Source organism: Arctopsyche grandis, chromosome 8, assembly GCF_051622035.1.
Source record: "Arctopsyche grandis isolate Sample6627 chromosome 8, ASM5162203v2, whole genome shotgun sequence".
Taxonomy (NCBI): Eukaryota; Metazoa; Arthropoda; class Insecta; order Trichoptera; family Hydropsychidae; genus Arctopsyche; species Arctopsyche grandis.
Genome location: NC_135362.1, coordinates 16,355,382 through 16,380,514, shown reverse-complemented (window position 1 = coordinate 16,380,514; position 25,133 = coordinate 16,355,382). Strand labels below are relative to the sequence as shown.

At 34.3% G+C, this 25,133-nt stretch overlaps 3 protein-coding genes across 3 annotated transcripts in view; 2 read left to right on the top strand and 1 right to left on the bottom strand.

Annotated features, from left to right (window-relative positions):
- Window positions 1-13,391, top strand: part of osp (myosin phosphatase Rho interacting protein outspread) — a 256,712-nt gene extending 243,321 nt beyond the window's left edge. Inside the window, exons 9-20 of the mRNA XM_077435753.1 lie at window positions 5,467-5,678; window positions 5,756-6,034; window positions 6,260-6,675; window positions 6,748-9,783; window positions 9,872-10,073; window positions 10,157-10,482; window positions 10,566-10,739; window positions 10,817-10,960; window positions 11,042-11,126; window positions 11,557-11,632; window positions 12,027-12,140; window positions 12,545-13,391. Coding sequence (XP_077291879.1) covers window positions 5,467-5,678; window positions 5,756-6,034; window positions 6,260-6,675; window positions 6,748-9,783; window positions 9,872-10,073; window positions 10,157-10,482; window positions 10,566-10,739; window positions 10,817-10,960; window positions 11,042-11,126; window positions 11,557-11,632; window positions 12,027-12,140; window positions 12,545-12,654 — 5,174 coding nt within the window. The 3' untranslated portion in view covers window positions 12,655-13,391. The remainder of the gene's footprint in view (window positions 1-5,466; window positions 5,679-5,755; window positions 6,035-6,259; window positions 6,676-6,747; window positions 9,784-9,871; window positions 10,074-10,156; window positions 10,483-10,565; window positions 10,740-10,816; window positions 10,961-11,041; window positions 11,127-11,556; window positions 11,633-12,026; window positions 12,141-12,544) is intronic.
- A 439-nt stretch (window positions 13,392-13,830) lies between these two features.
- LOC143915861 (uncharacterized) lies at window positions 13,831-15,633 on the top strand. The gene is made up of 5 exons (XM_077436681.1): window positions 13,831-13,843; window positions 14,335-14,522; window positions 14,755-14,892; window positions 15,057-15,146; window positions 15,371-15,633. Exons 1-4 carry the CDS (start codon window positions 13,831-13,833, stop codon window positions 15,135-15,137), a joined length of 420 nt encoding a protein of 139 aa, XP_077292807.1. The 3' UTR covers window positions 15,138-15,146; window positions 15,371-15,633.
- Window positions 13,874-21,057, bottom strand: LOC143915306 (uncharacterized). The gene is made up of 13 exons (XM_077435876.1): window positions 21,026-21,057; window positions 20,584-20,831; window positions 20,338-20,511; window positions 19,783-20,263; window positions 19,550-19,710; window positions 19,348-19,474; window positions 19,022-19,264; window positions 18,767-18,949; window positions 18,426-18,675; window positions 18,153-18,353; window positions 15,968-16,107; window positions 15,659-15,892; window positions 13,874-15,583 (listed from the first exon to the last, which is right to left on the bottom strand). The coding sequence occupies exons 2-13, from the start codon at window positions 20,802-20,804 to the stop codon at window positions 15,185-15,187; spliced, it is 2,814 nt and encodes a 937-aa protein (XP_077292002.1). The 5' UTR covers window positions 20,805-20,831; window positions 21,026-21,057; the 3' UTR covers window positions 13,874-15,184.
- Between the last annotated feature and the right edge of the window lie 4,076 nt (window positions 21,058-25,133).

Sequence of the window (25,133 nt, the reverse complement as noted above, 5' to 3'; positions counted from 1 at the left end):
CTGAAAGTTTCATGTGACACCTGGTGAGTCTATTTTAAAATAAGTTTTGGCTTTTAGCACTTAAACTAAAATCAATAGTTCGTGTATGAACAAACTAGTATGTTCATAAACGAACCGGACTGAAACACTTGAACTATATATAACATATATACAAAATAGTTCTGTGACATAATTGAGTGAATGTCTTTATCATTAAAAACCCATCTCAATTATTTAGAAATCTTTCAAGCAATACACGTTTGCAATTTTATCTTACAAAAAGCACTGCTTTTCGTGCAGTGGTATAGGAGGAATCTTGGTCTTGAACTCTGAAACTATTTTTGTCGACTTTGCAGGCTGCACACCTCAGGCCTTGGTTGTCGACTATTTGCTATTCCATATTTATGAATTTCGGTGCGGTTTTCGCTACCCACTGGGTAAAGTATACATATGTACATACATTGGTACTTTAGCACACACTGGCTAGGCTGTGTTCTCGCCCCATAACTCTTTCAACTCCCCGGCGCGAGCACCTGGTCTCGCGTCATGGCCAATGCTGATTTAGCTGCTGCCATTGCTGTTTATTGGCCTTTTGTCGCGGTGGCAAAACTGATATATTTCTGGTCGCAACTCCTCGTGTCGACGAGGTGCGTTTCTTCACTCCGATCGTTTCAATTTGTCGATTCTCTGCATGTTTTCACACCCCCATACTCCATCAACGCATTTCCGCCGATTTCAATCAATCCTAGAGCTTTCGCCTATCAATTTCAACCAATGTATTAAATAGTATGCTTATTGCATTTGAATGACTTACTTTTATTTGACTTTTTTATAGCAGACTCAATTCAAACAAATACATGAGTCTGATATACATATACACTTACATATGTACTACCATCGAATAAACTTTTAGTGATCCAATTGCAGAACATACATACATACATATGTATGTACATACATAGCTAGTCTTTGAGTTCAACTTCTAACCACATAGCTAAATAAAAGTCGTGGATTCAAATCCCGACTGGAATCGAAAAATGTATTCAATATTTTCGATGATACCGAGTATGTCTATCGCTACTAGCAAGTTCTGGGTGGTTTTAAAAATCCAAATCGACCGTCTTCGGTTTATCAACTTTGTTTCAAAGTTCCTTCAATCTAAAAACGCTGATGATATCAGTGCTCAGTCTATGATTAGACTGAGAACTGATGCATATTGCGAGATCAGTAATTTTAGAAATAAATTTGAAGGATTCGTAACAATTTCAACAATATTAGGGTTGAAGCCAAAATTGAATTTAAAAGCATTTCGATGAACTTAGTCATGATATACGATTCCAGGATCCATTAAAAGAAATTTTGAACAATTTTTAATGCGGCACTAAACGTAACCTAAGTGCAAATGAAGGTTCGTATCACGTTATTTAAACATTGTTTCAAAGTTCGCTTTCCTGCAAAACAATTATCAGATGACGATTTACATATGTATATGTACATATGTATATCGTGAAGCTATGTCTCTAGCCAACTAATATGTCAATGATTTTGACAAATCATTGCCTGATCAGATACTTGATTTCCGTTCGTGCTTAAAAGAAAATAAACCTTGTAAAAATAAAGAAGATCAACGTGTTCATAATTTGGCAAAGCTCTTCATTTGTAATTTTTATAATTTAAATTCGTCATTTAAATCATCTTGTTCCTCACGCTTCCGGTAACTGTAGCCACTACGGAGCGCTCGTTTACAAGTTGAAACTTATTAAAAATTACTTAAGGTCAACTATGTCACAACATCGTCTTAAAGTATTAGCAATGATTAGTATTAAATTTTAACAAAAAAGTCGTGTTTGCCAATGAGTCCAGAAAAAAGTTTTTCTACGTAAAAAAGGTATGAATTATTAATTAAAGTTATTTTGCTGTAAGGAAATAATATGAATATATGGAAGGGGGGGGGGGGGCCTTAAAATATTTTGTGGGAGGGCGCCTGGAATTCACGTGTTAACCATAGTGTCGATTTAAGGTAACCTATCATAACCAGCAGAATAGACTAATGGTTAGCATATAGTGCTTTGAGCAGAGTGGTTCAAATCACGGGCTCAAATCCCACTGGTTTTTGCTGGCCAGACCTTGGATTTATGACTCCAGCTCGATCGTTTAATTCCAGAGTTTGCCAATTTATCTGATTTTCATTGAAACAGTTCCAACAAATTAGCAACCTTGTCCATTTTCTCGCAGAATCTCGAGTTTTCAGCAATCTCGAATTTCGCTAAATTGTATAAAATGCCGCAAATTTACAAATTTGACCATAAATGTCTCTCTGGATGTTAATTGATATTTACTTTGTATAATACTAGTATAGAAAGGTGCATTGGGATTACCTGTTAGGTCTTCTTGGTATAAATAAAAATAAAATAAAATAAACATACAAGGAAACAAGGAAACTTAAAAAGATTAAATAACAAACAAAACTTAGTCAAGATTTTGAAGATTCGATACGTGTTTGTACATATGTATGTATGCAGTTTTCCACTTTCCAATTCACCCTGGACCTTTGCGTGGTGTTATTGGGCCATAAAATTTTAACACACTTCGGTATAACCACATAATTTTTTTTCATGTTATACAATTGACGTCTAAATTGTGTTACGATCCTCGTAACTGACCATGTGCAACCATTTCAAGGGGCGTGCATCGATATTATCGCTTTTATTTTTTCGCAATGTGATTGCTTATCGTATCACTCCAGTGTTGATCGATCGCCGAACGCTCGGTGTGTTAATTGTTCGAGATTGCGAGTGAATTCAGCGACTTTGGTACGTTGCAAATTGCATATTCGCATCGCGTCGCGAGCTCTAGCGATAACGAGCAAACTCTAAAAAAGTTTTTAACAGGTTTTACTAGCGGTTTACGACCTTGTTTTGTGCGGCCATAACCGCGCATGCGACGCTGTAAAAATTATGTATGCATATCTCCTTGTTCCGACACTGTGTGTGTGTGCCTATGCACTTGTGCAAGTGCAGGAGAAAATACGCGCGAAATTATTTATGTTTAATTAAATCGCTCCCCATCGAAGTCGTTCAATATATTTGAGATTATCTGCGGTCGCGCCACTTTGCCGACGCTAAAGCTCATTACTGACACGTTGGCTCTGTCTACGTAAAGTTCAAACCATGCCCATCTCCGAATGGACATACATATATGTATTTAGGTATGTAAACTCATACTAAAAATGTAACTCAAAATCAATTTATTTATAATGGGAAGCATCCGACTTCTCGAAAGTCAATTCTTTGAATTCGAAATACTTCACCAAGTTCCGGTTTCCAAATATTCTGTTTATATTTCTATACATATATGTATGTATTTATGTAAAAATTGGAACACATTTTGCCTTCCGAACTTGAGTCACTTTCATACGATCTGAGATTGAAAAGAAATAATCTCTCCTCATTGGAGACGAGGAGAATGAGAGGCGATTAATCGAAGTTCACAAACGTATAAAAAAATCACTAAAATTTTCTTATGATTCACCTCCTAAAACCACCATTCACCTCCTATTTTTATCAAAAACATTCAACTAAGAGGTCATAATTTCAAGACGTCAAAAATATATTTCTTATAAGAAAATAAGATACCAAAACGACCTGAAGAGAGAACAAGTAAGAAATAAATAAGAGATTCTTTTCAAATAAAGTGGCTACAATTTGGATTAGTAACTTCTAGTTACCTTTACCTTTTCAAAAACAAACTTGATGATTCCTTACAAATGCTTCATTCTAATTGCATTTTTTTATTATTTTGAATATAAAAAAGTTTATATTTTTTATTAAATATTTATTTTTTTAGAAAAATTATTAAAAAAAAGCTTTTCTTGTTTTAGTAACAGAAAAATCAGATATTATTTTAGAATAATCATTTTTTTTACATCTTTATGTACATTCCAGTGGCGTTTCGTCGAAATCTCACTGTTTTTGTCGCTCAGCTTTACTTACGTGTGCGCGAATAGGATACAAGGGAACTAGGTGACGTCATACCGAGTCCCCTTATATCCTGTTAACGCACAGATAAGTAAGGCTGTGCGATGTAAACAGGGAGATTTCTACGGCACGCCACTGGTACATATGTACATATATATAGTGATGTGCGATTTCATCTTTTCCTTGCATTGTATTATTTTGTAATTCATGTTGTATCCAGTCTATTTTTCGTGGAATTTTTTTTTCCAGCTTTAGCTTTTATTCGTTTGCAGTAGTTTTTGTACTTAAGTGATTATGATGTGTTAATTGACACGCGAAAAATTCCCACGACGTGTGCTTTTTATCGCCATAAATCAAGAATTTATATTTTAATTTTTATGATAAAATTTCGATTTATTTGATATATGTAGGTGGGTGTATAGGATGTATACATATGTGTAGAGGTAAATTTTGCATACGAAATTATCGCCAGTCCATCGTACACATACATAACCCGCGCAACCGGCTTTTAAATAATTCAAACGTACGAATTTCCACTTTGACAGGTCTTTTCAACTTTATCAACGCGGAAAAAAAATAGAAAGTTTATTATTTTTTGCCTATAATTTTTACGAATAATATGAGTTACTTTTGACCAAGTTTTACGCGTAATCAAAGCGGTCAACTTTCACGCATATGTCCTGGTACCGGTATCTGCCCACAATCCTAGATTCGATCACTTACATTTTGACCGTTTCTAGCTTACGCATTGAAATTGCTATTTTTACTCTTCGACAGCTTTCATTCGTTATTCTTATATTCACATTATATCGGTGCATTTATATTAATTTATTTTCTTTTCACTATAGCGTGTATCTGTATAAAGAACTTATACATATATTTACAAGTTACAATCGTATGTAAAGACTTGTATTCCAAACAGCGATATGTACTAAACTGCAACGTAAAAAGTAAAACATGAGATTTAATGGCGTATTCGTGCTTTTCGGCTAATATGCAAGCAGTGCAACATTGTGTGACTGAAACAATTTGGTGCAAATTGCATTCTGCAGCAGAGGGCAGTAAAACGGAGTGCAAACATTTTATTTTCTTCCACTTTGTTAAGTGCCATCTTAAAATCGCAAGCTCGCTGATTCCAGTAATAAATATAAAGAGGAAAATATACATTGTATATATTTTCATTATTATTTTAAGACACTTGAAAGCCGATTGTGAAATATTTTCAATAAAAAAATAAAATAAAAGACTCACTTGCAGTCAGAATGTTGTTAAACTTGTAAAAAAGCTGCAGTGCAGTATCCATCATCGAACTCAAAAACAAGAACATTTTCAACCGCAAGTTTGGGTATACGTTTATTTTGTCCGTAATTTACAGCGCGCTTTTTTCTTCGCCCAAAATAAGCTTTAATTATAGGGTATGCTAAACACACCCTGGAGAAAATCAAGAGTGTCAATTTATGGACAGATTTAAAAAAAATTGCCTGTAATGATACGCTTTTTCGTTTCACAGATCCCTCCGAGTCCGTACACCATCGCATATTCCTCGAGGAGTACGAACAGGATTGCAAGCGCGAGGAAAAATTGAAAGACATTGCAGCTTCGTTGACCAGACCTCGAGACAGAAGCGCAATCAGCAGAGATCCACCTTGCGAGTTGCCGACGAGAGAAGACACTCCAGCCGTAACTTCGGACCACGTCGACAGCACCATGCCGGACAAATATGTAATAAAACTAACGAATTCATCGTATGCAATTAATTTGTGTGTAATTTTATATTGCTAACGGTTTGGTGTGTACAGATGCGTGGCGACCCAGATGGGTGCGTACGAGGCGGTGGTGCAGCAGCCCGTGTGGAACTACCAGCCGAGGAGCTGCTCAAAATGCGGAAAGGTTGGCTCCAGCGAGCCACTGCTGCTGGTTCTGCTCGTCATTGGTTTGTGCTTCGAGGTGCAGCACTGTTGTACTACAGAGATCCTAGTGCTGAAGACTGTGGGATTATGGACGGAGTCATAGATCTCAATGGAGTAGCTGCCGTCACCGAAGCACCCGGTGCTCGACCTCACGGATTCTTAATCAAGGTTAATTTCATACATCCAATTCAATTTATCAATCATATACAATCTAAATTAACCATCTACCATGTAGAATATATCTACATACATAATTATAACTCTTGACATAGTTGTAATCTAGTTTTAATGCAATATTTTGCTTATTATTTAGTTCTAATTATTCTAACAGTATACATATATACATACATATATAGACTTTTCCAATCTCATTTTGGATTTGCAATGTTTCAGACATGGGATAATCGCCAGTATGTATTATCAGCAGTGACTGCAAGCTTCAGAACAGATTGGATGTCGGCTATAAGACATACAGCCGGCTTACCAGATTCGCCCAATGATTGTCCTGAAAAATTGTACCCTGAAAAGCCAGTGCTATCCTTAGAGAGGCAAGATTCTGCTCCCAGTTCAGATTCAACTATTGTTCCATTGTCGCCCATGACACCTGTCACTCCAATTACGCCTCGTTCAATATTGTTCTCATCGGATGATGAATACAGGACAGCTTCAGAGGGTGGTCGTAGGGATAGTGTCGATTGGGGTGATCCTATATCACACTTACCACCATCGCCTATTTTGAATCGAAATCCTATTTCACGGGTGAAAGATAAAGTGAAATCTAGAAATTTGCACCACTCTTCCGTGCCATCGTCGCCCCAGTCTGATGAAACGATTCCTTCAGATAACGATGAGACTGAAATCCTTCAAGACCGTTCTCTAAGAGACATATTAGATCCGTTACAACTTCATAAGGATAAAAGCAGGAAGTATGATCTCATTAAACCAGTGAAATCATCGTCGTACATATCTACAATCGACAAGCAGGCTATTGAAATCGAAGACTTGAGAAAACAACTGAAAATTTCTCAAAATCATGTTAATCTATTCGAAAAAGAGCTCACGCGTTTAAACCAAATAAAATCCGAGAGTGTACTCAAAGAAAAGAAGATCGATGAACTTTTGTCATCTTTGCAAAAAACTGAGGATGAACTGAATAGGCGGACAAAAGAAGCTGAAAATTTGGAAGTGTTGAAGAAGCGATATAGTCAAGATAAAGTTTCATGGGAACGAAAATTGTCAGAAACTGAAGCTTTTTTGAGGGAATCCACGGAGCGGTGTGAGCTATTGAAACGACAACTTGCTAACGGACAGGAAACAATTCAATCGTTGCAAAATGAATTGACACAATTGAACGATAAACTGGTTAGAAGCGCTGAGGAAAACGATAATTTGTATCTCAAAATAAAAGATCTTGGAGGACGCAATAGCAGTTTATCGCTAAGTCGAAACAAAGGTCGAAGCTGTGAATCATTGAGAGATCTTGCTAACATTGATCTAGATCAGGACATTGAAACAATGAATAAAGAGCAGATAATCGATGAATACGACGAGTTGCGGGGCAGATTTGAAAAAGCCATACAAGAGATCCGAACTATGAAACGCGAACTTCGAGACTCGAATAGCCTCTATGACGAATTAGAAGTCAGTAATTTCAGCTTAAAACATGACATGAAAATCAGAGAAGATCATAACGAATCACAAGTTTCAATGATGGCAGCGAGAATTCAAGACCTTACACAAAAGTTGTTGCTGTCCGATAAGCAAGTCCGGTCTCTAAAACACAAACTTCAAAAATCCGAAGCCCGAGATAAACGAAGAAGCTTATCCCTGAAAGGCAGAGAATCGTTTTCTATAGGAAAGGAAGTCGAAGAAAAATTGACCGAATTGGAAAATAAAATTACAACTTTAGAAACTGGCAAGGTATCATTGGGTGCAACACCAGTTATTAAACCTCCGTCGAAGCCTGCATCTCCCACAAAAGAAAAATCCCCCTCAAAAGATAAAGACACCGACAGTAAATCACTAAAGAGAATGTCTGCCAGATTACGACGAAAATCTTTAGATAGTGCCACCAGCTCTGAACCAATGAAATTATTGATTAGACTCAGCTCACTAGAAACCAAAGTAGGAAACGCACTAGAAACTAAGAAAGATTTGACAACATCTTGTGAATCGTTGATACAAACCATCAGTGATGGTACAAATCCAGATAACTCAGACAGCCAATCGAACGCTCCCCATAGGCATTTGTTGGATCGATTACAGAGTCTAGAAAACGTTGTAATTTTATCAAGGAACAAAGTAAACGAATGTCTTTGCCAAGTAGGTGCAATCAGAGCTGCTAGAAGTCGTAGATCACCGTCGCCCGTACTAGATAGGAAAGCCTTCAGTCTGAAATCAATCGAGCGTTGTCTTACCGATGTAAGTAAAACACTTCAGGAGTGTACGGACAAATGTGTGTTACCGTTTGAAAGTATATATGAAGGATATTCAAATGATGCAGTATTAAACGTCGTATCTCAATTGGAACAGCAGTTAAGATTGAAATTGTTGGATATTAATGAGAAGAAGTGCGCTTTACTCGATACTGGTAAGCTTGATCAAAAACGCAATTTGGAATTCTTAGCAGAAAAGTTGGCATACGAAGCAGTTCTGATCGGAAGGATTAACGATGCCATTGCGAATGCAAACGGAAATGAAATTGTAAAAAGATTAGTGAAGTCTGAGGTTGAAGAAACTAGTCAATTGGTCGTTTCGTTACAATCTAAGTTAAATGGATTACAAACAAAAAAACAAACTCTCTTTAAGACATCTATGGATTATTTAGCTAAGATTCTTAGTAGTAGAATAAATTTTGTAAATAATTTACCGATGGATAAGTCGCTGGCTCAGTCGCAGAGCATATCGCAAATGAAGGAATTGGAACATCTCAAAGCGTCGCAAAAGGAACTAACGATCAGTGTGAACCAATACAAATCGGAAAAACTCATTGAATTGACCAAAGCTTTGATTATGGAGGCGCGCAACTTCCAGTCCGAGATGGGTGTAAATTTCGATCAACGTAGAGCCAATTTAGAAAATTTGAGAATACAGGAAGCGTGGCAGAAGGCTCGAGATGTCGTCAATAATGAATTGATCAATTCCGAAATATCACACGTATTGATGCGTTGCTCCCAATTTTACGACAATCAATTGGAAAATGAAAAGAAATGCAGGTTTACTTTGATCGCAAGTCAGCAGGCCGCATTGGAGCGTTGGTTCCAAGTCACCCATCAACGGCTGAGTCATGAGATGAAGGAAGCCATATCAGACATATCGGCGTGCTATCAAGAATGTCTTTCCATGATAACAATGAGAACACCGTCGAAGGAAAGCAGGCCTGCCGTTGATAGTCAGCAATTGTTGCACGAACTCGCCGACGTTATCGCTCATAAAGCTCTAATCGACGCAAAGATATTCGTTTGCACCGGAGGATTCGAACCAGATTCAGATATAGAACATCAAATGAACTTTGATAATAATGTTCAAGAAAAATGGAAGAATACGACTGAATCTGAAAACATTGTAGCTTCCCTAGATAGTGATCCAACTCAAGAGGCAGAATTCATCTATCTCTTCCAGCAGTTTTCCAAAGAGTGCAGAGCTTTATTTGCAGAAGAATTTTCGGAAAATAAAGACGATTTGATGAAAATCAGCGATGCTTTGAAGCAAATCGAACTTATTGTAAAGCATCTTCACATACAAATGGGTGGCAATGAAATCAACAACGAGGACAGTGTGAGTCAATCAGAGTCTCAGAATTGTATTCAAGCTAAAGGCATCTTAGAACTTTGTGATTCTTTAAGGAAAAGCGTTGAAGCGTTATCTACTCACATACCATGTCAGCAGTGCTTAAGATTGCAGAGCGCTTTGAATAGGTATGATCTTTAAAATATTGTTGTTGTTGTTTTTTTTTTGTTTTAATTTCTAAGTAAATTTTGATTTCAATACTTATTATTTACTTAGGCTACGAACTGACCACGAAGAAACTATGAACCTTTTACGAACGGAACAGGAACGAATTGTAGAAAGCAAACGAACCGGAGATCTCGCTAGAGCTCGTGCGCGTACTGCCGAAGACCTCTTAGTACCATTACAGCAACAACATCGGACATCCCTTCGCATTAACAAACAGAATGAAACTGAAGTTAATTCTCTCAAACAACAGGTATTGTAAACTAAACAATTCACACGTGTATATCATGTGCTTGGATACATATTGATATATATGCATATTAATAATTGTTATAGATCGCACAACATCAACTGGAATGTCAAAATCGGCAAATTCAACAGGAGCATGAGCAATTAAAATTAAAAGAACATGCCAGGAATCTGGAGAAGAAGCTCAAAGCTCTCGATGTCGAACATAATAAACAAATAGAGCAGTTGCAAGATATGTATCACAAGTCGGTAGGACATGATCCTCAATCGGAGACTGTACGTCAGCGATACCAGAAAGAAATTGAACAATTGAGAGCACTATGCGAAAAGGGACTCATTGCAATGGAAAGTTCACATCGACGCGTAATACAAGAATTAGAAGAGAAACACAGATTGGAAAGAGATCAACTCAGGTACGATAAGTTTTGGCATAATAATATACTAAGGTACATCTAACAGAGTCTGGACTAAACGTTTATATTATACTTTTTTTTAGGGTTGATAAAGAGCAAGCGTTAGCTGAAGAGACTCAAGCGACCTTGGCCGCTTTGGATGCAATGCGAAAAGCGCACGAAAGTGAAGTACAAAAGGAAGTAAGTAAGTTCAAAAAAGATTTCACCTCGAGAACATTGCAAAATCCAGATGCAGGACAAGTGCATTCGAGACATCAGTATGTATTGTGCGTCTTCAGAATAAATAAAGTTTGAAACCAAAACGTATTAATAAGCGCAATATTTTCAATTGTAGGGAAGAGATGGAAGAAATAAAGCAGGAGATTCTATCACTTTCCGAGAAGTATTCTGTGAAATGCGTCGAATCTGCTGCTCTCGAGGAGAAATTGTCAAAAGTGACTCAACAATTAACACAGGCTCAAATGCAACTTGATGCCAGGTTATTTAAATTTCATTCTTCGGCGTTGTGAAACATCGAGATGTGCTGATGATTAATTATTGTATTGATATGACATTTTAGGAACAAACAACTCAGAGCGCACATACCGGAATTAAACGAAGTGGATAATTTAGATTCTCTCGGAAGCTTAAACAGTTCATCTCCTGTAAGTTCAATAAACACACAATTTTATCATTTTTTCTAATGCATACTTAAATGAAATATCTTCTCTAAGTTATATTATAATAATTGCAACAAAATCTTCTTTCCTCTATAATGCATGTATGTATGAGGTCTTCTTTTTTACAACTGCGATTTCAATTTTGTTTTGAATTTATAATGTACAAATTTAAATATAGGTATATTTTATTTTATTTCTTAGCATTTTCTTTAAACTATATATAAAGTCATTGGATATATTGAAGGGAAAAAATTCTTAACACAACGTCTCATACAATATGTGTATTTAAAACATTATCATTATTTATAATATAATGAATTAACCGAATGCATGCCAATCAGGGGTAAATCGTTCATTATAATATCATTTTCAAATATCATTATGTAAATATCGCTTGGTATTATTGTACTAATAGCATGGGCAAGGGACTGAGGAACTTCGGAATCACTTCAGACGTCTCGCTTCGACATGTCAAAAGGTCGTAGCAGCAGGTAACTTTTCTTTCATATTCATTGGTGTTAACTAATCAATAATATATTTACTCTATCTTATTTTCATAATAATTTTCTGTACATATACTAATTGCAATTTCTAAATGTTAACACTATTGATTAAAAAATTTGTTCTTCGATGATTTCATCTTATTTATATTATTAATCGCATGCAAACTAAAACTGTGAATGTTTATAACTTTATGTTTAAATCTATTTCCATATAAATATTTTAATTAATTAGTGATTCATACCTTATAAAATTATACCATCGTAGAATATTTAATTTGTGTCCCCTTTTACACTTAAAAGTTTTTTTTTGTGTTAATTGTTTTTAATATAATAATTTCAATGTATTCCCTTTAAAACATCTATTTAATTACATTTATAATAGAAAACCAGACCCAATCAACTGACCTTGGAGCCGGCCAAATCTGTAGTTCGCAAAACCAAAATCCAGTTTGCAAAGACAGAAAGCACAAGAAACCTCCGGCTCTCACCAGTCCAGGTGAAATGTTTATTCAATGCTTTTAAAATCGGTGCAAAATATATAAATAAATCGAAAAGCCAGCTCGTCAGATTATTATTCACAGATATCGCTTTTCTAATTCACGTAACATAATACACATACATTTAAGTGAGACTAATTTTAACGAAAATCTCAATTTGATAGGTCTAAATTTCATTAAAATATATACTATTTATTATTCAATCCATATTTGTTTTACGTTGTGATAATTCTATTTTCAAATATTGATCCTAATTGTATGTATGTTTATCCTTCATGTGTCATGAATGAGAATGAAATTTTTCACTCGAACTAATAATAAATCAAATAAAGTTTTCTTTTTTGTATTGTGGCGTAACATTTTTATATTGTTCTAATATATTTTTTGTGGGTAATATTTTCAGAATTGAGTGGGTTTCAACGTGTTGCTCGTTGTTCTGTATCTTCGGGGCGTGCCTCCATCTCTCCCCTAGTCGGGATAGTCGCAGAGCGCAAAAAACGCTTCGAGTTGTGAGATTCGAAAGATTCATCCATCATCCCCCTTCCCATACCTGAACGGACACATCTGACCAAAGCAATTTCATTTTATTTTTGCATTTTACATATGCAAAATACGTTTCACTTTTTTTTTCGTTTTTTTTTTTGTATTTGTAAATTATAATATTTACTAGCGTTAAATATATGTAGATTTCTTTTGAATTTCATTTTACCTTTTTGTATTTTAACTTCTATTCAATTTATTTATATACTTTTTTACTGTATTCTCTTCATATAAGGTTTGAATACTTGTGTTACCAAATAATACCGACTTTACAATAGCATTATTATTGAATAACTTTAAGTTGTATTATTAGTGAATATAAAAAGATAACCATTTATTCGCATTAGATTAGATTTTACTGAATCCGAACAATATGAAAGCTCTCTTCATATAGTTAATTATTTTTTGTCCAGCCCTTATTGTCAGTGATAGGGCTTCGTTTATTTGCACTTAAATAATTGTATTGTTTGAATTTCAATACAAATTTTACAGTTTTAATAAATTGTTTTTGCTTACCCACCTACCTGTTTTTTTTTTTGTTGTTACAAATAATTATAAAAGTTTTAAATTGTATAATTGTATGCATTATTAATTATTTAAAGAAAGTTTTAGTTTATATTTTAACAAATTTTAATCGGATAATCATTCGACTTTTAAAATATATTAATTCAAAAATGTACGTATGTATACTGTTTTACATAAACTTTATCAATAACGGGTTGTTTTATTTTATTTTTATTATTTTCTAGTTTATATGCCCATATATTCTTATGTATTTATGTATGTAGTATCCAACAAAAATATAGTCACATTGTTATGTATAGATTATTCACACTGTTACGCAGCGTCATTTTATTAACTGCTCTGTAACTTTTTTTTTTTTAATATAGATGTAATAATTATTGAATGTTTTCGTTTTCCCATTATAGTTTATGTAGATACGAATTTGATTACAATATTGTTTGTGTTTTAACAAATGCGTGTCTTGTAATTTCAAAATAATATTATTATTAATCATATAAATAAAATGTTATGAAATTTTTGCATATATATAATATAAAATGTATTTGCATGGTTTATTCGTGAATTTATAAATGTATATTGTCAAATGTCACATTTCGCCTGTATGTTGTGTACACCATTAAGTTTATGGGCAATTACGGTAATTTTAAAAATAAAACATTTAAACAAAGATTGGTATTCATTTATTACATTTGAATTTGAACCCATGTCGCACAAGTAGATTTCTGCTTTACCAACGCCTGAAAAATCAATACTCATCACCACATGGCTTCCAAACTTTCACAGAAATGTATATAAGACAAATACAAAAAAAATTAATCACATAGAAATAAAACAATCTATGTACGTACTTAAGACGAACATAAAAAAATTCAACCTTTAACATTAACAAATATTCTGCTCTTAAAATATAAATACATTTATCGTTTCATCTTAACTTTTCTTAATAAAATTACAAGGATCATCAAGATATCCACAATAAAACATTAGCCAGTACTTACTAAATAAAATAAAAAATCAACACAAAACTCCACATTTAATAATCGATACATATCAATTTTAGCTAACTTTGAATTAAAAAAACCTCACTTCATTGAGTATTTAAAATATAAGAATATTTGAGACACATAGGTTGTAATGTTGTGCCTCAGCTTCCTGACATTACTGTCAGTTCCAACCGATACGTTAAGATGAAAGTATCTCACATTACTTTAATCTCTATTCTTCAATGTTATTTTTACACTGCAAATGCAAACAAAGACAAAGTTCCAGTTGTTTTCACTTTTCCGGAATACCAATACAAAGAAACAGTAAAATATGTAAGGTTATCTTTTTACTATTACTATTTCATAATACATATTACTATTTCAAATACATCAAATCAAACAATTTAATTTTTCTTAAGCTGTAAACCAATTATGTATACAAAATTTCTCAAATGACATATCAATTAAAGCTATTTTGAAAATGATTTCATCATCGAGTATACTTTAAGAAGCATTCATGTAAGAAAATATATAGATATTATTCATAAGATAAAACAATTTATAGGAAATGACGTTTAGAGACTTTGAATCTGCATGTGAACAGAGTGGATTATGTTCACAAGCGAGTGGAATAGCAGCTGTAAGATGTGTACGAGAGTGTATTTCACCAGCCTGCTACCGTGAAATATATCAAATGGATCAGGTTTATAACAAATTAATACTAATACTAAATGCAACAACAGATAAACAATGTAGCAACCTATTATTGATTTGATTAAATTCATTTTCATTGCTTCGTTTCAATCATAATATAGAACATAAGTCATTAATCGATTACTTTGATTTAATATTTTATTGCAATTTCAGTTGGAGGAAGGCGAAATTGATGTGCGATTGAATTCATTCAAAGGATGTTTTATACAAAAGTCAAGTCGGCGCAAAAACTAATTACCCAATGTATCCCATCGGTTCTGATTTTTCTTTTACATACATAGTTACAAAACTGATATGGTATTCAATATACTCAAAACTATTGGTTTTTTAAGCTTATGCAATCTAAGTTGAGTTTCTTCATTGTCGAAAGCATTTATCAATAGTAGCAATGTTTTGGAAACAATACAACATTTGTTATGTAATGAATTTTTTGAAATATTAATCTTTCCTTCGCATTCTGTTTGCAGAGTTTGAATGCACTGCAGCCAAATCTTGACAAAGTTCAGAAATTTTTCGTGAACTCTCCACGGTTCATTTTGCGATAGGTAAAATTTAATCATCATATTTGTCCAAGGCTGAGACGATATTTTCTTAAAAATCAAACCATTTTTAGTAATTGCCACATGGTGCAACATCAAACACAAACACTGCAAGGCGCCTAATGATTGCATTTTCGATTCCTGCAAATTTTATCATTTTTTATAGTAAATAATAAATTTCTAAAAGCATACTCGTTGTATTATTTGATTTATTACCTTGCAACAGACCATTTGCAGGCGAAAAAATATACTTCTGAAAGCATCGATTACGACACCAGATTTAAAATTTGAAGGCAGATTCATTAATGTTTTTACATTTGGCTTTGCATGGTACATGGCCTTTAGACAGGTGTAATACAATTGTATTACAGCATGACATTTATCTTCATTGATTTCAATTTTCAACAATTCAACGATGAAAAGTGGGTTGATTGTGATGGAAAATTCACACTATAAAAAAAATCTGCATAGTTTTCATTTAAGGAACAGTTTATTTCATTCAAAATAACATACAGTTGAACAAACCCGTAGCTTGTATAAATATGTGTAGTAAGTTAAAATCGAAAGCGTTCTGCAAGATAATATTGATAACGAAATATTAGAGTACTTCCTAGTATCATCCAGAATTTCTATTAGTACTTTTGAATTTATAAACTGCGATAAAACTAAAATTAAAAACAAGCACTTATTAGATGAATTCTCAACTATTTTGAATTCTAATAGACAAGTGAATATCAACTAAAATAAATGTTTTCTTTTGCTGACCCTTAACCTAAAAAGTCAGGGTTTCAAATTTTATTTTTTTTTCAGTCTATCTTGTTTCATTAATGCCCTTTCTTATACATTTTCCTTACATGAAATTCTCAACTATGACCTAGGTCGTTCCACTAGCTTTTAATAACAGTTCAACCAAGCAGTCCTTCTATATCCTGACAGTATTCTATTTAGGATACAATTGACCAGTGTGTAAAGGTTAAAGTAAAATCGAAAAGTGGCTACAACTTTGAAGAATACAGGCAAATGGACAAAGTTTGTCCATGTAACATTTACAATGCAACAGAAAACCTGTCCTCCCATAAAATTGAATGACATGGCACTTCCACAAGCAGAAGTAACTAAATATCTGGGTATACATGGCAGGTTAACATGGAAAGAACATATTTGGACAAAACGTAAATTAAATTTTAAACTCAGCAAGCACTACTGGAAAGAACTCAACACTAACAATGGAGAACGAACTTTTAATATATAAGGCCATCTTGAAAAGATATGGTTGTATGGGATGCAACCAGGGTTGTGAAGTTGGAGTATTTCAAGCATAGTTGGAGTCGTTAAAAAGCAACTGACTCCGATTCCTTTTTATTGCTATTTTAATTATGGTATGCGTCAACTAGATTTTATAATTTAATTGAAGTAAATCGACTAATAAATTGAAATTTATTAATGTCTTTATAAAAATCATGAATTTAAATTACATCTAATATATAATTTCGAAAGTGACATTGTATGTATATAAATTGTAAAAGTTTGTTGGGAGCATCGAAAACAAATCAAAGTTTCTATGACGACGACATCGATATCGTCAAATATTATTTTTTTTTGATTCAAATAAATTTAATAAAAAACCAAATTAATGTTTACTATTAGAGTTGCCATGTTTAAGCTTTTTATATTACAAATACCGAGCAAAGCTGGGTAAAACCACTAGTTATAAATAAAATCGTTGAATTGCACATATTTTGATCCAAAAACCAATGTTTTCTCCGTCTCATTATTTTTTTATTAAATTGATTTGTTTGTGTATGAAATTCATACACATAATATGTACGTAATTTTTTATTTATACCTATTTAAATACCAATATTTAAATGAATTGGGCTACATGTAAATTTTTAGCGATTTTTTTAATTCCTTTAATTTTATATATTTTGAAAATTGCTAATATTTTTATACGTTGACAAGAAAAGTCCATCGTACTAAAATCGTTCAAGTTGGAGTCGAATAATAAAATAAAGCCAGAGTCGGAGTCGGAGTCAGTAAATTTTGATCCGACTCCACGGCCCTGGATACAACTATGGAACTAAGCCAGTAACTCTAACGTGGACTAGTTGTTTTACCCGGCTTCGCTCAGTATTTTTAATATAAACAGCTTAAACATGGCAAATCTATTAGTAAATATTCATTTGTTTTTTTATTAAATTTATTTGAATCGAAAAAAAGATAATATTCAACCAATTGAATTGTCGTCATAGAAACTTTATTTTGTTTACGAAGTTCCAACCAAAGATACTAACATATATACATACTTGCATACAAAGTCTCTTTCGAAATTATATATTAGATTTCAAAATCATAGTCATTTTGAATGTGGTTTGACCGTAATTGTAAAATCCACAGTGAGAATACCGACAGTCGCAGAGGAGACGAGGCATCAGTCTCTAAATATGAAAACAGACTGGAAAATCATCAAAAGCTACAAAGAGGCGTAAGAGAAGGGACTCTCTGCATCTGGACCTCCAATATCAGGTGAAGTAATAATGAGCACTTCACCTAAAAGCTAAGAGGAAAAGGAAAATATGTGCCTAAAGAGGAAAGATAGCATCATAACAAAAAAGAATCGCGCAATAGAACCATTAATCATTATTCCAAGATTGCAATTTAAAGCAATCAACTAATCAAATTAGTAATTAAGTAGTTATTATTTATTCACCGATAGTATTTTCTTGGTCCAAAGACACATTAAGTAAACGTAGCACTTCCTCAAAAATATAAAACATCAATTTTTCATTATTTTTATCAATCATGGATACTGCCGAAAGTAAAAGAAACGCAGTTTTCTGCACGATTGCTTTATCTGGATTGGGTGGTACTTGTGTTGTGCAGAGATCCAACATGAACATCAACGTTTCGTCTGAAATTAAAATTCATACAAATAAATAAAAATAGACGCGGGCAGAAAGACATACAATTTTCCATATCTGACCATCCTCGCTTTCTCCATCTTCAATGTACATAGTTAAAATATTAGGGAGAGAATCCCACAAGGCTTCCTTTATTTTCAAAGCATTTTCATCATCACAATAGTTTTCTAAGCATGTTTTTAAAAGTTCAGTTGTCGTTGGTAAAACTGTTTTGACACCGTTTATTATAATCTCCAATAGCGACCACCAAACAGCGGTTGAAGACATTAAATTAGAAGGTATACTTCCTTCTTGTTTAATCCACATTGATAACTGTGCATAAATCCACATAAACATATTTTTCATCCATATGTACGAGTATATAAATTGTGAAGAACATATAAACATATAAAATTAAACTTACCACACTGAACTGAGTAGCGAATGGAATTCTTGTAGAGTATGCCCATTCGATTATTGAAATGTGATGTGTGTAAAAATCTTCCATATCAACAAATATTAAATTAGACAACTTATAATTAGCTTTCTCGATACTCAGTTTGCCGCCATTAACTCGCGAAATATCAGCACCGGGTGAATTCGCCATCTATACAGATGCAATAACATATGAGAAATGTATTTTATGAATGATAAAATGCATTTAAACTTGGGTAAATACTGCAAATATCAGCCATAAGCATTTAGTTATCATCGGAGGACATCTTGTACATGTCGGCAGTGTCAAAATGTGGCACACAATGTAAGGTAGAAGCATCTGTGCTTTACTTTTTGAACTGTCACAGTTCAAATGATAAAAGTAGAAGAATATTATCAACGAATCTAGTGCAGAGTCCGGAGCTTTAGCATCGTACAGTTTATTAGGCCACATATTAATATTATCGTTGTGGTTTAGAAAGCCTTCCTGTAAACAAATAATTACATACATATGTATATAACATTACATTGTGATAATTTTAAAACATTTTCATTCAGTATTTTCAATACATAAATATGAATCCTGAATGCTGCTTCTCCGCCTTCCCATTTGGATAAGTCGAAAGTTTCATTGGAGAGTATGACGAGTAATTCAACTAAATTGATAATGCACAGTCTTCTTAAATTGATGTTTTTACTAAAAAAGAATACAAAATGTAATGAAACAGTGTGTGTTATACATATTATTAACAATCTATCAATTATATTAAACCTCGTTGCACGCAACCTTGGCAGCAATATTAAAAAACCATGATGAATCAAATGTTTAGTAAATATCAATATGAAACTTCCATACTTGGGTTCATTCAAAAACACATTGATGAAATTCAAAAATAATTCAAAGCTCGAATAATCCATGAACGATTCATAATTCTTGAATAAAATAAAGCATTTATTAGAATTGGATTTAAACTGCAAATAATAAATATATGTAAAAAATGATACTTTTATTTTTCCGACTATCAGATTGATGACGTGATAAACACACTCCATATTTTTTTCAACGTATTTTAATCCTGTGCCAAATTTAGAGGCAATTTCATTCGATTTATTTCCTGTCAATGCTTTTGATGGACATTTTACAAGCATCTGGCAAAATACTATCAGATCGATGCCGATGCGACATATCATTCCAATTATGCAACTTACATGCTTACTATAGCTCAATTTAACTTCATTTTCCAACAAAGTATTGCACAAATATTTTAAAGATTTATTTGTAATTGATGCAATATAGTCCTCAATGATGGGATTCACACTTACTAAAGCATCTGATAAAATCAAATGCAAAACTTTACCCCCTAGCAAAAGAGTATCTAATGTTGAGTTTTTTCTTTCTAACAAAGAATCTAATAATGTCAATATTTGTATACAGTCATATGAACTTTCACTTGATATAATCGGTGTTAAATTATATTCCTTAACCCTGCAAAAACGAAAATATAATAAAAAAAAAAATGGAAATCAACATACAAAGCTACATACAAGTATAGAATTTACCTTGAAAATACTTCAATGATAAAATTTAAGATAATTTGAACTATATTTTCATTACTGTCTTCTTTGATATTTAGATGAGCAGCTCTAATCAATGCCGAAACTATGTACGGAGCACAAGAGTCTTTATAAAAAGATGGCACTTGTGAGAAATATTTCAAGCAATAAATGATGCTCCTACAGAAAGTTTAAAATATTATCATATTACAAAAATTAAAGATTAGTTGAGTCATTGTGATCAAATTAGACCTTAGAAGTTGTAAGTTCAAAGTAGCAGAAGCTTCACTCAAGTGGAGGCATATATCATTTGTCACGAAGAACTCCAATGTGGCTTCGTAGAATGTGCCGTGGGCTCGAAGATGATCCAATCGCTGTTTGATCATGGATACGGCTTTTATTTGCAAATTATAGTCTCTGGATACAAGCATCCTCTTGAATTTTTCGACTGATTCATCGACAATGGTCTCCATAGTGAAAGTGTATTAAATGAAGTACTACTGAAAATAGTAATTTAAGCAAAGTTTGAGGTTATGTCGAATTTATATACAATTTTGACATGGATATTTTTCTATTACTTAGAAACTGATGATTACTTTTATGCACGTTAAGTGTGCGTCATTGAAAGCTTATGATTTATAGCCATATGATACAAAAGAAAACTTGGACACAATAAGATAAAGTACGTACTTACGCTTGCTCAAAATCCCGCCCGCGAGAAGATGTAACTTTGAATGCTGCTCTGTGATTGGTCGATGCTGATTTCTTCAACCAATCGACGCCAGGAAAATCGACCAAAACCAAATCAAATAATAATAAACATAGAAAGGTAAAAAAAAACAATGCACAATTGTGTGACGTAAGATTTAGAAAAATGAATAAGAACAAATATTTCATATGGCTTCTATGAATGTTTTGAATACTTTTTTGGACTAGCCAATGCTTATTGTAAAAACAACAATGATGTATTATAGTTTGTTGTTATAAATTCACCTGTATGACATATATAGGGAAAATTTGTATGTAAATATTTAAATGCATTTCGGAATCATAATCATAATCTATGATCAGTGCCGGCCTTACACCCAATGGCGCCCTCGGGTAATTTATTCTAAACACCCTTTGAAAAAAAATTATAAAAAACTGGATTACCATCCTCCTTTTTCCCGGCCTTGGGACCTTGCTACAGTTTCAGGCAGTGTCAGCAAAAGCATAGAAACCCAAATGTTTGGACATAATTCTAGTAAATTGTGCTGTTTTATAAAATTTTATACAATGAGTGAAAGGCTTTTAAATTGATAAGTTAATTGCTAATAATATCAGATTTTGAATTCGCGGTGAGCTTAATTTGAAGATTGGCTTTTTCCAGTAGATTGTTTGAATAGAATTTGCTGATTACAATTGTAGGGCCTTTGGCGCTCTAATTTTAATTTTAAAGCGCTTTTGGAGCATCGAGCTGCGCCCTAACTTATTTGGCGCCCTCGGGCACTGCCCGACCCACCCCTCTCCTAAAACCGGCACTTTCTATGATCATACAATTAAGAAAATGTTAATGTTTTATTAAATTATAATATAATTTAAATAGTAATCAATAAATTGAAATTTCAGGTAGTGGTAAAAGTGAATACTGAGTGTAAAATGAATACTGAGTCAACTGGCGCTCATCATCTAGATGCCCACAAGATTGTCCGAAGCAGTCTATTAAAGGTCAGTGAATGTTATTTTGACTTTTATATTTTCCCCCGTAAGTATGCATTTGTGTGCGTCCCCATTATTTGATTTGATTTTTATGTATACTTTTTTTTAAATGTTCAATAGGTTAATACTCGTTATTTCAAACTACATAAATTAGAATTTTTATAAAGAAAAATTATATTTCATCGGTAATAAATTTGATTGTATTAAGTTTTCTTGGAAGAATTTACATTTCGGAAATAATTCATAAATTTACTATTATTAGAATTTTATATCAAAAACTTTGTAAAACATACGTTGATATAAATTTTTCCATATTTACCTTTGCCCGCGGCAACTTTTACGGTACTTTTTATATCGAATTTATAAATCGGATTTTCGACTATAAATAAGTATATGTATTTTGTAAGATTTATTCAATTCACCAAATATGTCAATTGACACATGTTATTTATTGACAAAATTTGTTATTTTTTTTATTAACCTCTTCTTACTTCTACTTATTAAATACTAGCTGTATTACCCGGCTTCGCTCAGTGTTTATAATATAAACCGCTTAAACATGACTAAGCTAATTTAATTAAAAAAAAAAAAAAAATTTAAAAATTTAAAAAAAAAATAAAAAAAAAAATTTAAAAAAAATAAAAAAAAAATCAAAAAAAAAATAAAAAAAAAAATCAAAAAAAAAATTTAAAAAAATCAAAAAAAAAAATCAAATTTCGCTTCGCCCCCCTTAGTTAATGCCTATTAGGGCTTGCGCCCCATGAGGCTGGGCCCCCCGGGCCCCCTTCGGGGCCCCACGGGGCTGCGCCCCTTGTGGCGCCCCCTTTTGAGCCCCATGGGGCTGCGCCCCATGAGGCTGGGCCCCCCGGGCCCCCATTCGGGGCCCCACGGGGCTGCGCCCCTTTTGGCGCCCCCTTTTGAGCCCCATGGGGCTGCGCCCCATGTGGCGCCCCCTTTTGAGCCCCATGGGGATGCGCCCCATGAGGCTGGGCCCCCCCGGGGCCCCACGGGGCTGCGCCCCTTGTGGCGCCCCCTTTTGAGCCCCATGGGGCTGCGCCCCATGAGGCTGGGCCCCCCGGGCCCCCTTCGGGGCCCCACGGGGCCCCACGGGGCTGCGTCCCTTGTGGCGCCCCCTTTTGAGCCCCATGGGGCTGCGCCCCATGAGGCTGGGCCCCCCGGGCCCCCTTCGGGGCCCTACGGGGCTGCGCCCCTTGTGGCGCCCCCTTTTGAGCCCCATGGGGCTGCGCCCCATGAGGCTGGGCCCCACGGGGCTGCGCCCCTTGTGGCGCCCCCTTTAGAGCCCCATGGGGCTGCGCCCCATGAGGCTGGGGCCCCACGGGGCTGCGCCCCTTGTGGCGCCCCTGGCGGGACCCCATGAAGCTACTCGCCTTGCGCCCCCGCGGGGGTGAATCCATTGAATCGAAAAAAACAAATCGGCGCCCATGGATCGAAAAAAAAAAAAATCGAATCACGTGTTCGATGACGTCACCGATCTACGGACGACGACGACGACGACGAAGACGACGAAGACGACGACCACGACGACCAAGGATATTTACATACATACAAAGTCTCTTTCCAAATTATAGATTAGAAGAAGATGTAGTGAATCACACCTGAAATATTTTGTTTACACAGTGAGTCACTCTATTTTCGCTACTGGCATTTTACGCATGACTTCTATATAGGTCATCCGCAGGCAAATGGTTAAAGATGGGAAAGATATTTCAATTATTATTATATTAGTATTGCAATTTCGAAATTTGAAGAGTTGAAAGTTTCCAATAGATCATTTTCAGAAAAGTCGGAAATTCATCTATTCTATCTTAATTTGCTCTCGAGTTTTTCTCGAACTTTTTTTTTTTTGTAAAATGATATAAAACTCTAATCTATTCCAACGACCAGTCGAGAATCTTTTTCTTCCGATTGTTCTATTTTCTTCTAGTTGTTCTATTATCTACGATAGTTAATTAAAACACATGGTCTTTGCATTATCTACTGGTATTTTCCTTCCCCTTAAAATGCATGAAACGATTGTAATAAAATAACAAACAATACAGAAGTGCTTTAAAAATGTTTGGTTCGGCTATGAATTGTTTGAAAATGAAAGAAAAATGTTTAGCATCCCACTCTCAAACCGACGAGTTGGCCGATAAATTGCAGGCTATGAATTTTTCCGTTGCAAATTAACAAATAACTAATTCTAAGAGAGATAAATCTCTCTACTTCGTTTAAAATCGTACAAGATTTTTGTTTTATTTAAAATACAATTTCGCCACTGCATTGATAAAACTTTCGGTTCAATATTTAATAATATATGACGTATGGATGTGAAACTTGGACATTGAACTCCAAGATGTTTTATAGGGGTCAATAAAATCAAAGAGGTATGGAACGCTGTATGCTCGGCATAGCGATTAGAGATAGGAAACGGAATACGTAGATGGGAATATGACAAGGATAGTGGGTATAGTGAAAAGAGTGAATAAATTGAAATTTATTTATTTATTTTTACATACATACATATATACGTACCAGGAAGGCCTTATAGGTAAACCCCAATGCGCCTTCCTGGCCAATTACAAATTACAATTACAATACAGCATTTTTATTACAAGTCGTTGAATAACGAGACACTGAAAAACTCGCAAATTAACGAGACATCTATGAATTGTACATCAATTTTATTGTACATTCATCATACTCAAATAGTGGTGACATAGTATGTAGGTAGGAAGGATTTTTAGCCAATTTTTAAACGGGAACCGTTTCAACAATGAAATCAGAAAAAATTGGCAAAATCTGATAGGAAACGATCGACCTGGAGTCACAAATATCCAAGTCTGACCAGCAGCACTACAGACGTACTCAGAAAAATTCTTTTCAATCGAGGTCAGCTCATGGGATCGAACCCGGCGCCTCTCCGTGTTATGCAGAAGCTTAACGGCCGAGCTATGCTGCTGGCAAAATGGCGATGGGCGGGTCACGCAGCCAGAAGAATGGATGAAATGTAGACAAAATAAGTGCTAGAATGATACCCGAAAGAACACAAAGGTGAAAGGAAGGCCGCAAGGAAGATGGAGAGACGAAATTAGAAAATTATG

Excerpts from the sequence above, each read along its gene's own strand:
- LOC143915861 (XM_077436681.1), top strand. Across the intron at positions 14,523-14,754 it reads ACAAAGAAACAGTAAAATAT|GAAATGACGTTTAGAGACTT; the intron begins GTAAGGTTATCT and ends AACAATTTATAG. Across the intron at positions 14,893-15,056 it reads AAATATATCAAATGGATCAG|TTGGAGGAAGGCGAAATTGA; the intron begins GTTTATAACAAA and ends TTGCAATTTCAG.
- LOC143915306 (XM_077435876.1), bottom strand. The coding sequence starts at position 20,804 with ATGGAGACCATTGTCGATGAATCAGTCGAAAAATTCAAGAGGATGCTT. Across the intron at positions 16,108-18,152 it reads GGACCAAGAAAATACTATCG|TTTTATCGCAGTTTATAAAT; the intron begins GTGAATAAATAA and ends TTTTAATTTTAG. Across the intron at positions 15,584-15,658 it reads TGCAAATGGTCTGTTGCAAG|GAATCGAAAATGCAATCATT; the intron begins GTAATAAATCAA and ends TAAAATTTGCAG.